At 35.6% G+C, this 15,840-nt stretch overlaps 1 protein-coding gene across 3 annotated transcripts in view; it reads right to left on the minus strand.

The window, feature by feature from the left end:
- Window positions 1-15,840, minus strand: part of LOC132753797 (uncharacterized) — a 173,774-nt gene that overhangs the window by 58,918 nt on the left and 99,016 nt on the right. For 2 of the 3 annotated variants that reach the window (XR_009629019.1, XM_060744320.1), the window contains exons 8-9: window positions 1,869-2,052; window positions 1,080-1,130 (exon numbers count right to left, since the gene is read on the minus strand). Coding sequence is in view for 2 of the 3 variants with exons in the window: in XM_060744320.1 (XP_060600303.1) it covers window positions 1,080-1,130; window positions 1,869-2,052 (235 nt within the window). In the remaining variant the exon portion in view is untranslated. The remainder of the gene's footprint in view (window positions 1-1,079; window positions 1,131-1,868; window positions 2,053-15,840) is intronic. The other variant, XM_060744321.1, reaches the window with a different exon arrangement.

Consider the following 15,840-nt stretch of genomic DNA (forward strand, 5'->3'; position numbering starts at 1 on the left):
TTTAAACCACTTATAAGCTAAGGCCTTAGCCACTTAAGAGATGATAATTTTCTTCTTCTTCAGTCTTAGCCACTTAAATAGGCAAGTTGTTTAACTGCCTTAGCCACTTAAGAGCTGGTAATTAACTAGCCTTAGTCACTTAAGAGCTTGTTTTTTTTTTCCTGAGCCTTAGCCACTTAAATAGGCAAATTTATTACCTGGCTTAGCCACTTAAGAGCTGGAAATTAACCTGCCTTAGTCACTAAAGAACTGGTAATTTTTCAGTCTTAGCCACTTAAAAACGCAAGTTGTTTAACTTCCTTAGCCACTTAAGAGCTTGTAATTAACCAGACTTAGTCACTTAAGAGCAAAACCAGCCTTAGTCACTTAAGAGCTGGTTTTTTTTTTTTTCTTCTTCAGCCTTAGCCACTTAAATAGGCAAATTTATTACCTGGCTTAGCCACTTAAGAGCTGGTAATTAACCTGCCTTAGTCACTTAAATAGGCTAGCAATATAGACCAATGCCTCTTATAAGCCAGATATTTTTCAAAACAAGCATGGCTTCTCTCCAAGTAAAATAAGAACTGTGATATTAAAATGTAAGTTTGGATTATCAATTACAATGTAAAATTTTCAAACATTTTTCATGATATGAAAATATATATATATATATTAATATATATATATATATTAACTTTTTGAACTCATCTAAAGGTGCACTGCTTTACTTAATATCCTTTAAAAAAAGAACAATGTGACTTATTTATCAAACGTTCAAAACTGACTTACATATTTGAAAATCCTATAATTCTTGTACAATAATTCTTGTAATGTAATTCTCTAAACTTATAATACACTGAAATTAATTCCTAATTTCTCTTTGAATTAAAATTTCAAAATGAAATACTCCTTTTTTCAAATGTTTGAAATATTTATTACAAATATAGATAATTATAAACACTTAGAAAAAAAAAACCCTTATAATTCTTCTACATTTCAAATTAAAAGTTTCAATCTAGTTTCTAACACACAAACATTTCTACACATATTGTATAATTATACTATAGTCTGTACAAGGATAGAGGAGCAAGATACTTTACCTTATCATATCCAACAATTTCCAACCTATTGTACTTGTACATTCGGAACACCTAGATTTTGATTCAACCAAACACATGTTTATCATATTTATTATAGCATGAATTTAAATTATACAAGAAAACTGCCTTACACAAATGAACAATCATTTTTGGGTTTTAAGTCACACCAACCCTGTAAATATGATATGGCAATTTTCCACAGCTTTTCTTGTGGATGAATACCTGTGATGCCATCCAGTAGAACTACTGACCTTGGGTAGCTAAATATTCTGTCAAATGATTAATAGAACAAAATAACTTTCAGTGACTGTCAAAAACTATGCTTAGAAGCCAAGAAATAATTCAAGTAAAGCTGGCTATCTTGTTTAGCAATATTAAAATTTAACCTGATTCTGTTTTTATATGAGATACTGATATAGTAAATGAGGAGAGACAGATGATAAAAAGTAATTAAAAACAATAGCTGTCAACACTTCATAGTAAAATAAGGGACAGAATAATGTACAATTTTCTTATTCAAAAAAGGGTCATTATGATGTCAAATTCCATGTTAGAGTAATGGGCCTTAGAGAGTGGCCTTCTATAATGCTCTTGAATAAGTGTGTGAAGTTTTAACCCATTCAGTAGTTTTGAAGATACCATCTTAACCAAAGTGTGACACTGACAACACCAGGGTGAGTACATTAGCTCTCTCTTTTCCTCATATAGTCAAGTAAAAAAATATAAATCAGGTAGTAATACTGACAAAATTAAGGGCACACTTTGATATAAGATTTAATTATAAATCACCTTTTCAATGTCAGTTTTCTCCAGCTTGTCATATATGAACGGTCTGTCTTTCTTAGGTGGCTTCACTTTTTCTGGTACAGCCTTCCATTTTCGTGGAATGTTACGTTTCTCAAGAATATTGCGGACCATTGATTGTATTGCCATTGTAACAGAATTGTCTGACTGTTTAGCTGACACTGCAACACTTATAGAAGGAAAATAAGAGTATATTTCAGACGCTTTTATTTCCAAAATTCATAGATGAATCAATATTTTAATGTTTGGTGTTCCAGACATAAAAGGAACTTTCAAAAATAAACAAAAATGAATATTATTAATGTACTTCAGACATTTTATAGATACTATCTTTGGGGTATCAAATCTATTAAAACAATTGTTTTCTAAGACAAGGCCTAAATGAAAGCCCTCTCTCTATCTGTATCATGAAGCATGACAGGAGATGAGTAACTTAAACAATTTTTTATCCAGAAATAACATAACAGTAGTAATAGATTTTGGCTGAAAGCAAAAACAAAATTCATCATCTAAATCATCTTTCAGGATAAATTTGTTGAAGTAATTTGTCTGGGCCATTAACTGTGTAACATTTAAGAGCAATGGCTCACTTCATTTTACCGGAATAAATACATGTATTTCAATTATGAGAAATATCACAAAAATAAAAATCATTTAAATGCTTATAACTCAAAATGTGCGATGAATAGCATGAAAATACATTTTCAATTTAATTCTGAGTACATGTTATTTACATTTATACATGTCTTTATTATTTTTTGCATATCTTTTAAGTTCTCCAGTTGATGTAAGATAGTCTCAAATTTTATGTTTTAGACTTTTTATTGGCAGAAGACTTCCTTTAAGTTTATTCATTCTAAAACTTGTACCAAAAACTCATATATTTCACAAAACAAGAAGGGTTAACAGAGCAACAAAAACCAGGTTTTAAACAACCAAGTATTGATGTGACAGGAATTAGGAATGAAGTATATTGCCATAATGCATAGATCCCTGACCTATCTAATTCTTATTATCAGATTTGAGGATGCAATAACAATTTCACCACGTTCAATTGTATAGATACAAAAGAAAAATCTGTTCCTTATACACTACTAAGATACATTTGTTTGAATTAATGTACACTGAAATATGTATATGTAAAATCTATAATGTTTAATTTATAATGCATGTATCTTACTTTTCTGTACTGTGTATGTACCGCCAAAATGTTACTTGGCGATGAACATGTATATGTTTTTGCCAATGAACATGTATATGTTTTTGCCAATAAATTATTTGACTTGACTTGACTGCTATTTAATGTTGTATTAATGGGGTGGCGTAGCATTTTTCACAAATGCTATCTTGTTCAATTTTACACTGTGAACTTTGTCCGGGACATTACCGTATATCGTAAATCTACAAGAGGTATCAACAAGAAACTTAAAAGTTGGTAGATAGATCTTATTGAGTAGAAGTGCAGTGCAAAGAACAGTAACTCTGCCTTACCTAACTTTGGAATTATTGGACTTTATATTTGTGATATAGCTCTGAAACTACAAGAGGTGTACTTTTCTGTGTCCAAAACCTATTCGGGGAGCATCACCAGTTAAGATCGGCTCTTGTTTCGTAATGCATCTAGATTCAAGTTATGAAGTCATTTTTAGCTCCACTTTTTTTTTCAAAGAAAAAACTACTGGTTTCAGTAATGGAGACATTCCCATGAATTCCCTACAACTTTGTTAATTTATAAATGGATAAACTTTTTATTAAGACACATCTTTCAGTTCAGGACGTTCATGTATATCAAATTCAAGTTGACCTTGTCTCATGTATGACCTTGACCTTAAAGTTCAATTATTTTATTTTCACTGATAATCGCTATAATTTGCTGTAACTTTGTAATTTATCAATGTCTTATTTTCTTACTTGCACAAAACAACCTTTTGGAGGAGACCTTCTAAAAATTGAACGGACCTTGATCTTTAAATGACCAAGGTCAAAGGTCAAAGTTTTTAATTTTGGTTAAGTTGTCATGATTTTGTTATTTAAATTTATTCTTATAATTCCTTTTGGTTGCCATGGCAACCAGAAAGTTTGGTCGAAATTGGACTAGACTGGTTTTTCATAACTAGATTTTATAAGTTCACTACATCACATCACATCCATCCATCCATACATACATACATACATACATACATACATACATACATACATACATACATACATACACATAAACACACAGGGGAGTCGCTATGCATTGCAAATGCTGCAGTGGTATAAAAAGGGCAATAACTCCAAAAAGTGGCAAGGCAGAGTTAGGTCCTTTTGCACTGCACTTCTACTTAGGCCATTATTTTTTGATATTTCGGTTTACTCCGTATTTTGGGAAAATGAAAAAAAAAAAAAAAATCTGCCCCCAAAAAAATTCTGCGTGGTCTTGAAATACGCCGCTAATAAAGTTAATATGTTAGTTAATATTCTATCGGGATTTATATATCTCACCTATACGACTTGTCAAAGAAACGTCAAGAAAATTTTTCACAGTAATAATTATGAAAGAATGTCTGTTAAATGGGTCAAGCCATTCTCACAGAATTATAATTAGGCTTTGATCATATTTCATCAATATATTTAAGGTCCAAATGCGTAAAAACACTGTCGGGTACGTGAAACGTTGCAGATTTTCCGTGATACGGTGCTTCCATCCAATATGGAGGAAGGTAAACAACTAAAAGGTACGTCTCATTTTATTTTCTATGGATTTAGACAAATCCGTTTTATATTGTAAAAGAAGAATATTTGCATGTAATGTAACAAGATTGCATTTGTAAAAAATGCTATGCCACACTAAAATAGTAATGTAGGAACACATTTTTTTTGTTTTGACCCAAGGGCTTTAATTTGAATAATCTTGCTAAAGGTTCACTACACAATGTTTACTGCAATTGTCTCACCTCTAGCCTTTGTCAATTCGAGAAGGTGATTTTTTAAAGTTTTTACTATATACATGTAAGGAAAACCTATGACCCCGGGGCAGGGCTAGTTTTGACACTAGAGGCAAAATTTGAACAACTTTGGTAGAGTACCTATAGATGATATCATATACCAAGTATCAAAGCTCTAAGCCTTGTACCTTCAGACAATAAGATTTTTTAATTTTTTACTATATGTACATAGTAAAAATCAATGATCCCCGGGGGTGGGGCCAATTTTGACCCCAGGGCTATAATTTGTTCAATCTTGCTAGAGGTTCACTACACAATGTTTCACGCAAAATATCTAACCTCTAGCCTTTGTCAATTTAGAGAAGATGATTTTTTAAGTTTTTACTATATATGTTCAGGATTCAGAAAACCAAGTAAGAAATGCGCTGCAATCTTGTAATTTCGTTTATTTCACATCTACAAAGTTCATATAATTGTAGCTATGCGTCGCGTAGCGCTTTTCAACAATGGTGTCCTGTCAATTTAATTAATTTCTTCAATCCTGAATATTTACTGTAATAATAATATTTTACATCAAATATCGCTACCGTTAATGTCTTCAAAAAATAAACTTGTTTGTAATCTTTTTATGTAACTTCCGGAAAACTCTGCCGTCCATGACGTCGCTAAAAAGGCGGCGACGTTAACGTGACGCGAGAGCTTTTTTAGCGCCAAAAAGTGAACAAATTAAAATTTTAAGAATGTTAATAATTCTTACAGTGCCCTCCATGAAATGTCTTAATTTCATCAAATAAGAATAGCACTTAAGCAAATTTTTGTTTTCTCAAAATATCAATAATTTACTTATCAAATATATATGATTTGAAAATAATGTAGAAGAAAAACTAGTAAAAAAAAAAAAAAATTAATACTAAAACGTTGTGTATATGTATCAAAAAATGTATAAATCTACATACTTAATATTTTTTGTAAATGAAAATAAAATAAATATTTAAAAAACAACCAATACTCATATATACGTAATTATTTTGAAAAAATGTATTACATGACACAAATATAAATATCATCAAAAGATTGCAATTTTTTAAATTTTGCAATTATTATAATTTACAACCGCCATCTAGTCATGGTAAGAACATTCTCTTGCAAGAAGTACAATACATATTATAGTATATCAAATTCTTTTTTGGGTTGTTAAAATGTCTAATCCACGCGTAAAAAAAAAAAAAATAAATAAATAAAATTAAATTAAAGAAGGCTTTTGTACATCAGTAAATGTATTTTGACAAAATGTTAACGCAACTATTATTTACTCTGTGCCTTCTAAAAGACATAATTTTGTTATTGGTTTGAGGACATTTGAATTTCTTATACGGACAAGGCATTTGCGTACAAGCCCATCCCTACCCTTAAAAACCTCAGTTACTCTGCCAAGTGGCCACTGCCCTCGTGGAATGGTATCGTCTGCTACAAGTACGATGTCGTTCACTTTCATGTTTCTTGTTTCTCTCTGCCATTTTTGTCGGTTCTGAAGAGAAGGTAAGTACTCTTTGATCCATCTTTTCCAGAATACGTCACTCAAAATATTGTATCTGTTTCCACCATTTTTTACTGTATACATCTTCTTTTTCAAAAACACCTCTTGGAATACTCGCATTACTTTTCATTAAAAGAAGCATATTTGGTGTTGAGCGCTGGAAGATCTCTAGGGTCGCTACTCACGGAAGTGATTGGTCTATCATTTAGAATTCTTTCTGTTTCTGCGATGAAAGTGAGTAATTTCTCGTCTGTTAAAAGTTGTTCCTTGGCAAGAGCTTTTCAAAATGGTGCGTGTAGATCTTATCATTCTCTCCCATGCCCCACCCATATTGCTCGCGTATGGTGGATTAAAGTGCCAGTCTACCTTATTCTGTAACAGATATCTGCCGATCTTAGACTGGTTCCACTCTTCTAAGGATTTCTTAAGTTCTTTGTCTCCACTAACTAAGTTGGGTACCGTTGTCACTAAACATTTTCTCTGGTTGTCCACGTCTGCATGTAAAACGCTGGTAGGCAGCTATGAATGAATTTGTTGTCAAACTATGGGCTACTTCTATATGCACTGCTCTCGTTGTCAAGCAAGAAAACAGAAACCATATCTTTTAACGCTAGATCGACCTAATTTTACTATCAATGGTCCAAAGTAGTCCACTCCGACAAATGTAAACGGTGGTTTGCAAGGTGTCGTCTGCTCTGGGATAAGTGGCGCCATCTTTTGAGTGAGTTAATGGACCTCTCTGTCGTTTACAAGCAATGCATTTTCCTATGGTCTTTTTTAACAGCACTAGGACCACGTAAAATCCAAAAATTTTGACCGTATTTCTGCTAGAACGTGTTTGCCATCCTACATGTCCATTGCTGCTATGGCTATTGTGAATTATCAGCTCTGTCACGTGATCATTTGTGGGGAAGAATTATTAGGGGCTTTTTCATAGTCGGTGTAAATTTGTCTTCCAGACATTTCGGATGAGTCCATTTTTCATCACAGGGTTAAGCATAGCTAATCTGCTGTTCTTTTTTACGGGGTTGCCTTTCAATAAGTCTTTTATTTCTTGTTGGAAATTGATTTTCTGTACATACCGAACAATTTCATGAGTAGCATTTTGTATCTCAGCTAGTTTGAGGTCTTCACAATTTTGTTCATTTTTATTTTGACTTCTGCAGTATGTCACAAACCTCTGTAACCAAGCAAACGCTCTTAGTAGTCTGTTCCAGTCTGAATAATGGTTGATAATGTCTCCTATAGTCAGCCCAGTGTATACCCCAGTGGTATTTATTGCTTACGTCTCTTTTAATTTCGGAGTCGTCGTCGGCGATATCGTTTATGTTTACAAATTTAGGCCAAGTAGACTCGTCCTGCGCCAGATAGTCTGGTCCATTTAGCCAGAAAGAAATGCTAGTTTTATCGCCAGGATCTATGCCTCTTGATGCTATGTCAGCGGGGTTCGAACTGGAGTCGATATAGTGCCACTGTTCTGGACTCGTCATTTCATGAATATAACTAATTCTATTCCCGACGAAAGTCTTAAAACGTCTTGAAGTGTTATTTATGTATCCAAGAATGATCATTGAATCTGTCCAGAAAACAACTTTGTCAATTTTCAAATCAAGTTCTTCTTTCAGCATGGCATACAGGCGGCATGACACAACAGCTCCACACAGTTCGAGTCTCGGTATCGAAGCTTGTTTTATCGGGGCGAGTCGGGACTTGCCAAGCACTAAACAACATGCAGTATTATCATTTTCGTCAGTAATGCGTAAATATGCGCATGCGCCGTAACCCGTCTCAGAACCATCGCTGAACACGTGTAACTGTATATTTTTTAAAGTACTGAAATATTTTGGTTGAAAACAACGGCTTATTCGAACGTTTTCCAAACAAGGTAAGTTTAATATCCAACGTTGCCATTCATCGTGGATCCATTTGCGGAATTGCTTCATCCCAACCAAATTTCCTTCTACACAAGCTTTGAACGATAGCCTTTGCTCGTAATGTCACTGGTGCTAAAAGTCCTAGTGGATCAAAATTCGCACTAACTATGGAAAGCATTCCGCTCTAGTTACAGGTTTATTTGTTTTCTTGATTTTGAATGTGATGAAATTGTCATTAACGTTCCAATTAATGCCTAATACACGATCATAAGGAAGTTCATCTTCGGGACTGAGGCCTAACAATCGTTGGTGCACGTTCATAATCGGGAATTGTATCAATGACTGTCCTACTGTTGCTGATCCACTTTGTAAGTCTAAAACCTCCCCATTTTTTTCATCAGTGACTGTAAATCCGCTGCTAACTTTGTCGCTTTCTCTTCTGAATCTACAGATTTCAGGCAATCATCGACATAGAAGTTTCTTTTAACAGTTTCTATAACTTCATCTGGAAATTTATTCGCGTTGTCACTGGCTGTTCTTCTTAATGCATAAGCTGCACAGCTAGGAGATGATGTGGCACCGAAAACAGATGCACCTGCATACAGTAAGTTTTAGGAAGTACAGACATGTCCCCATCAGGCCACCATAGGAACCGGAGTGCGTGACAGTCTTCTTCAATCACATGAACTTGATGGAACATAGCCTCTATATCAGCAGACAGAGCTATCTTTTTCTCACGAAATCTTAAAAGTACCCCTACTAAACTGTTCATTAAATCTGGACCTTGAAGGAGCTGGCTATTCAATGAAGTATCGTTGTATTTCGCGGCACAGTCAAATACCACACGAACCTTTCCTGGTTTGTTAACGTGCATCACAGGGTGGTGGGGTAAGTACCATATGCGCTTAGAGTTTGTACCGTTATTATCTACCTCTTTTGCATAACCTTTATTAATGTACTCACTAACCGTTTTGGTGTACATTTCATGTAAATATTTATCACGAGACAATTTGTGTTTAAGTTGATTCAAACGTGCATAGGCTAATGCTAAATTATTTGGTAAGTTTATATCGTCTGCACGCCAAGGTAATCCCATCTTATAGTGACCATCTACATATGAAAGGGATGATTTCCATAATGTCCAACGCTCATTTATCTTCAATGGACATTGACTCTTTATCGCAGAATTTAACATCGTTGAAGTCAGACGTCCACATACGCTCGAGCTGTTGTTGCAGTATTATGTCATTTGAATGACCAAAGTTTATATTTGCTCTGTTATGTTTTGTTCTGTTCTGTTCTACAAAAGGACGAGGGACTGGCCCACGAACTGCCCAACCAAGTCGTGTCCTTATAGCATATGGCTTGATGACTGCTTCCTGAACGCACTTCAAGTGGAATATGTGCTTCGGGGAAATCTGTACCAATTAAAAATCCGGACTTCATTAGCCTTTACTTTGGGAATTTGTAAATCGGACAAGTATGGAACGCCAATAATGTCATCACTTGTCACTGCAGAACGGGTAGAGATAGGTAACTGTTTAACCGTCCAAACATTGTTAAGGTGAATTTCACCATTTCCAGAAACTGGGCAAACGCTGAGATCAACTTCCTGTCCACAAGTTGTACTTCCGGTCGAGCTAATGGTCGATATCTGGAAGGTGACAGGCCGGCTGGTCAAATGCAACTGCTGTATAAGACTTTCATCACAAAGCGTTTTGTCTGCTCCATCGTCGAGCAGAGCATAAGTTTGGCAAGAGTAACCGTTCCCACCCTTTACAGTTATAGGTATGATCCCTAGACAGGTTTTAGCAAATGAACCATTAACTGCCGCACAATTAACAGAAGGTTGGGTTATTGAATTATCGGAACGCTTTGGGGACCAATTGTGTAAAAGAAAATGGTGTTTAGTGGTACAATCAGACACAGTGCATAATTTATCCCGCCTACATTTGCGTGACATATGATTTGGGTTTGAGGCAATTGAAACACAATTTAGATTTTTATGACAAACCTGTTCCTATCTTCTAAAAAGACAATTTTCTAAATTTATCACATAAAGATAAATTCGAACATGTACCTGAACAACAAAAACATTTTCTACTGTATTTTGACGTTTGGTTTTCTGTGTATGTAGACAGAGTAGTTATTTTACCTTTTGTGGTATTTCCTGACGCAGACGCTTTATTTTTCTCGGACATTTTCTTTTACAACATCAATGCCGTAAACTGAACTAGCAACACGTGACCTTTCATCAATAAATTTTGGTCAATTCAAAGATATTAGGTTTCTCTCCCTGACTCAAAAAATAGAGTGGGCTACCTCTGCCCATCTTGATCTCAAATGCATAGGGAGACGTCTTACAATGCGCCTTAAATTCTCAGAGTTATCTACGTCAGAAACAAACCCTAGTTGTGAAAGTGTCATTTTGACATTTTTGCAATATCTAAAAAGCTAATTGAGACAATCCTTTAACATCAGATGCATTAATATTAGGGCCAAGCAACAATTTATCAATATGACTTCTCGCAACAACATGTGGCCTACCATAACGAGATTGCAAAATTGATTTAGCTCGGTTATACCCTACATTTGAATCCAATAACACACAATCTTCTATGCAAGATTTTGCCTCACCAGTGCAATATTGTATTAGATAACTTAATCTTAAACCTATTGTCACTTACTTTGCACTCAATGTTGGTCTCAAAATTTTTAATGAACTTACAATAATCAAGCGCAGAACCGTTGAATGTCAGTAACTCTGGTTTTGGTAAATTAAATCCTTCTTGAATGATTGATGCAAGTCGTTCCACTTCTAAACCGGAAGCGCTATTTCTGCCATCTTGCTGCGTTTACATCTTCGAACTTACGTGCGTCTGCAGCCTAGTGATCTTTTACCCGGACAAGCACGAGAATAACGTGCCGTATTGCTATCGGCTACATTATCATTTCGATAAGTATGTCCAAAATCCATAGTTTTCTGCACAATATGCCCATCTTCTAATATGTCGTCTGCTTCTATCACCGTGCTTTCGTCTGCCCACATTGACTCCTCCAGCCTCGCTTCCATCACAGCACTTTCTTGATCCAGTAGTTTGCGATTATCTTTGAGCTCCTTCTGTATTGCCTCTAATCGCAGTTTCTCCTTCTCCAAAGCTTGTTTTTCTTTAAGAGTCTTAAGTTTTTGTTCAGCTATCAGACGCTTAACTTTTTGCGTTTCTTAGTCGAGTTGTTGATGAAACTGCACTACTGGGTATTGATGCTACGGGATTCCATTCGGCATATCTTTCCTTGAATTCTATAAAGTTCGCTCGGCAACTTTCAAAGTTCTTCTTTAGTGTTTCTATAGTTTTAGGATCGTCACAAAAGTCTAAACATTCAAAGTGTTGTTGTTTTAAATTTTTCGTATCTTTCGCACAGTCGATTAAACAATTCTTTTACTTTTTGCTCATTTTCAGTGGTTAACATCAACTCTTCAAGTTCTCTATAAATCTTGGTTAACTGTGCCAAATGCGCTGTCCGCGATTTCCGTGCAGTATCGTAGTCCATTATTTTCTTTTAGCGATATATAGTCGACAATGTTGAGAATTGTTCAGGATTCAGAAAACCAAGTAAGAAATGCGCTGCAATCTTGTAATTTCGTTTATTTCACATCTACAAAGTTCATATAATTGTAGCTATGCGTCGCGTAGCGCTTTTCAACAATGGTGTCCTGTCAATTTAATTAATTTCTTCAATCCTGAATATTTACTGTAATAATAATATTTTACATCAAATATCGCTACCGTTAATGTCTTCAAAAATAAACTTGTTTGTAATCTTTTTATGTAACTTCCGGAAAACTCTGCCGTCCATGACGTCGCTAAAAAGGCGGCGACGTTAACGTGACGCGAGAGCTTTTAGCGCCAAAAAGTGAACAAATTAAAATTTTAAGAATGTTAATAATTCTTACAATATACATATGAGGAAAACCTATGACCTCCGGGGCAGGGCTAATTTTGACACTAGAGGCAAAATTTGAACAACTTTGGTAGAGTACCTATAGATAATAACACATACCAAATATCAAACCTCTAAGCCTGGTACCTTCAGACAAGAAGGTATTTTAAGTTTTTACTATATGTACATATAGTGAAAATCAATGACCCCCGGGGCGGGGCCGATTTGGACCCCAGGAATATAATTTGAACAATCTATGTAGAGGTCTACCAGACAATGCCTTATGCAAAATATCTAAGCTCTAGGCCTTTTGGGTCTTTACAAGAAGATTTTTTAAATTTATTCTTATAATTCTTTATAATTCCAGAATTCTGCATGGAATGAAATTCTTTGAACAACTTTGGAAGGCCTTCACCCAAGGAACAATCCTGCCAAGTTTGGTTGAAATTGGACTAGTGGTTTTTCACAAGAAGATTTTTTAAGTTCTCTATATAATCTATATAACACACACACACACACACACACAAACAAACACACAGGTGAATCGCTATATGCCACCGCATCGCAGATGCTGCAGTGGCATAAAAATAAATTCACTATAAGATCAGTAAGTTCTTACTAGAGCAATGTATTTAATTTCATTGCTCTAGTAAGTACTATGTGTATGTATCCACCACATTTATAGTTATGAAAACCTTTTTTTTTTTTTTTTCCTGCCGCCAACCCTACCTTTTTTTTGGAAAAAATCAGTAAACCAAAATATAAACAAGGGTGCCATAGTCACAAAATACGCCCTTTTACGAAAGCTTTAGATGGAGATGGGGGCATTATGGATAAGTGTTATCTAGCAAGCAAGTTTTTATTCTTGGCACTGTGTTGTTAAATGAACCTTAAAACAAATCAGTAGGGAAGATATGCACAGGATGTGTGACCTTGACCTTGGTTGCAGGGACCTGAATTTTATGCACGGCACTCAGCCTCACAATGATGAACATTTGTGCCGAATTATATTGAAATCCCTCTATGCATGTAGAAGTTTTGCTCCAGACAAGTGTTTTTCTATGAGCTCTAACTGTGACCTTCACCTTTAACCTAGAGACTTGGTTCATGTGCAGGGCACTACGTCTCATGGTGGTGAACAATTCTATAAAGTAACATTAAAATTCCTCCATGCATGTACAAAATATGCTCCAGACAACATCTGGATATTTAATCATCTCCAGTGACCTTGACCTTGCAAATATTAACCTAAATTAAATGTGTCACACCTGTAGTCATGATAGTTACCATTTGTGCTACAATCCATCAATAAATGATGACTAAATGGTCCCTATACACATCTTCAAATTTTTATCTGAACTTTGACCTCTATGTGTAACCTTGACTTTGGTTGCAGGGATCTGAATTTTGCGTGCGACACTCAGTCTCACAATGGTGAACATTTGTGCCACGTTATATTGAAATCCCCCTATGAATGTAGAAGTTTTGCTCCGGACAAGCGTTTTTCAATGAGCTCTAAGTGTGACCTTGACCTTTGACCTGGAGACCTGGATCATGCATGGAGCAATACATATCATGGTGGTGAACATTTCCATAAAGTATTATAAAAATTCTTCCATACATGTAGGAGATATGCTCCAGACAAAATCTGGATATTTCACCATCTTAAGTGACCTTGACCTTGCATATATTGACCTAAAGTACATGTGTCACAGCTGTAGTCATGATAATGACCATTTGTGTTACAATCCCTCAATAAATGATGATTAAATCGTCCCTATACACATCTTCATATTTTTATCTAAACTTTGACCTCTATGTGTGACCTTGACCTTGGCTGCAGGGACCTGAATTTTGTGCGCGACACTCTGCCTAACAATGGTGAACATTTGTGCCAAGTTATATTGAAATCCCTCTATGCATGTGGAAGTTTTGCTCCGGACAAGCGTTTTTCAATGAGCTCTAAGTGTGACCTTCACCTTTGACCTAGAGACCTAGTTCATGTGCGTGACATGGCTTCTCATAATGGTGAACATTTCTATGAAATTTCATTAAAATCCCTCCATGCATGTAGGAGATATGCTCCGGACAAAATCTGGATATTTCATCATCTTTAGTGACCTTGACCTTGTATATATTGACCTAAATTATATGTATCACAGCCATAGTCTTGATAATGACCATTTGTGTTACAATCCCTCAATAAATGATGACTAAATGGTCCATATACACATCTTCATATTTTTATCTGAACTTTGACCTCTATGTGTGACCTTGACCTTGGCCGCAAGGACCTGAATCTTGCGCGCGACACTCCGCCTCACAATGGTGAACATTTGTGCCAAGTAATATTGAAATCCCTCTATACATGTGGAAGTTTTGCTCCGGACAAGCATTTTTCAATGAGCTCTAAGTGTGACCTTGACCTTTGACCTAGAGACCTGGTTCATGTGCGCGACACTGCTCCTCATAGTGGTGAACATTTCTATGAAGTTTCATTAAAATCCCTCCATACATGTAGGAGATATGCTCCGGACAAAATTGTACGCCGCCCGCCCGCCAGGGACTTTCCCATATTACATCCCGTTTTTCAAACGGGCGTATAAAAACAAGAGGGCCATGATGGCCCTGAGGTCGCTCACCTGTATATAGCCCCCCCCCCCCACACCCATAAGAAGATGTTTCATGCTAAACATCTAAGCTCTAGCTCATTGGGCTTTTTAAAAGAAGATTTTTTTTAAGTTTTTACTATACACATATAGTTAAAAACAATGACACCCCTGGGGAGGGGCCAGTTTTGACCCCAGGGCTTTTATTTGAACAAACTTTGTAGACACTTACTAGAAGATGTTTCATGCTTAATATCTAAACTCTAGCTATTTGGGTTTTTTCAAAGAAGATTTTAAGTTTTTGCTATACACATATAAGGAAAATCAATGACCCCCGGGGAGGGGCCAATTTTGACCCCAGGGCTTTAATTTGAACAAACTTTGTAGACACTCACTAGAAGATGTTTCATGCTTAATATCTAAACTCTAGCTATTTGGGTTTTTTCAAAGAAGATTTTTTAAGTTTTTGCTATACACATATAAGGAAAATCAATGACCCCCGGGGCAGGGCCAATTTTGACCCCAGGGCTTTTATTTGAACAAACTTGGTAGACACCTATTAGAACATGTTTGATGCTAAATATCTTAGCTCTAGCTCTTTGAGTTCTTTAAAAGAAGATTTTTTAAGTTTTTACTATATGCATATAGGGAAAATCAATGACCCCCTGGGGCGGGGCCAATTTTGACCCCAGGGCTTTTATTTGAACAATCTTGGTAAACACTGATTAGAAGATGTTTCATGCTAAATATCTTAGCTCTAGCTCTTTGGGTTCTTTAAAAGAAGATTTTTTAAGTTTTTACTATATGCATATAGGGAAAATCAATGACCCCCTGGGGCGGGGCCAATTTTGACCCCAGGGCTTTTATTTGAACAATCTTGGTAGACACTCATTAGAAGATGTTTCATGCCAAATATCTAAGCTCTAGCTCTTTGGGTTTTTTAGAAGAAGATTTTTTTAAGTTTTTACTATATGCATATAGGGAAAATCAATGACCCCCTGGGGCGGGGCCAATTTTGACCCCAGGGCTTTTATTTGAACAATCTTGGTAGACACTTATTAGAAG

The sequence above is a fragment of the Ruditapes philippinarum genome, unplaced genomic scaffold, assembly GCF_026571515.1.
Source record: "Ruditapes philippinarum isolate M1 unplaced genomic scaffold, ASM2657151v2 ctg126_1_1_1_1, whole genome shotgun sequence".
In the NCBI taxonomy this organism is placed as follows: domain Eukaryota; kingdom Metazoa; phylum Mollusca; class Bivalvia; order Venerida; family Veneridae; genus Ruditapes; species Ruditapes philippinarum.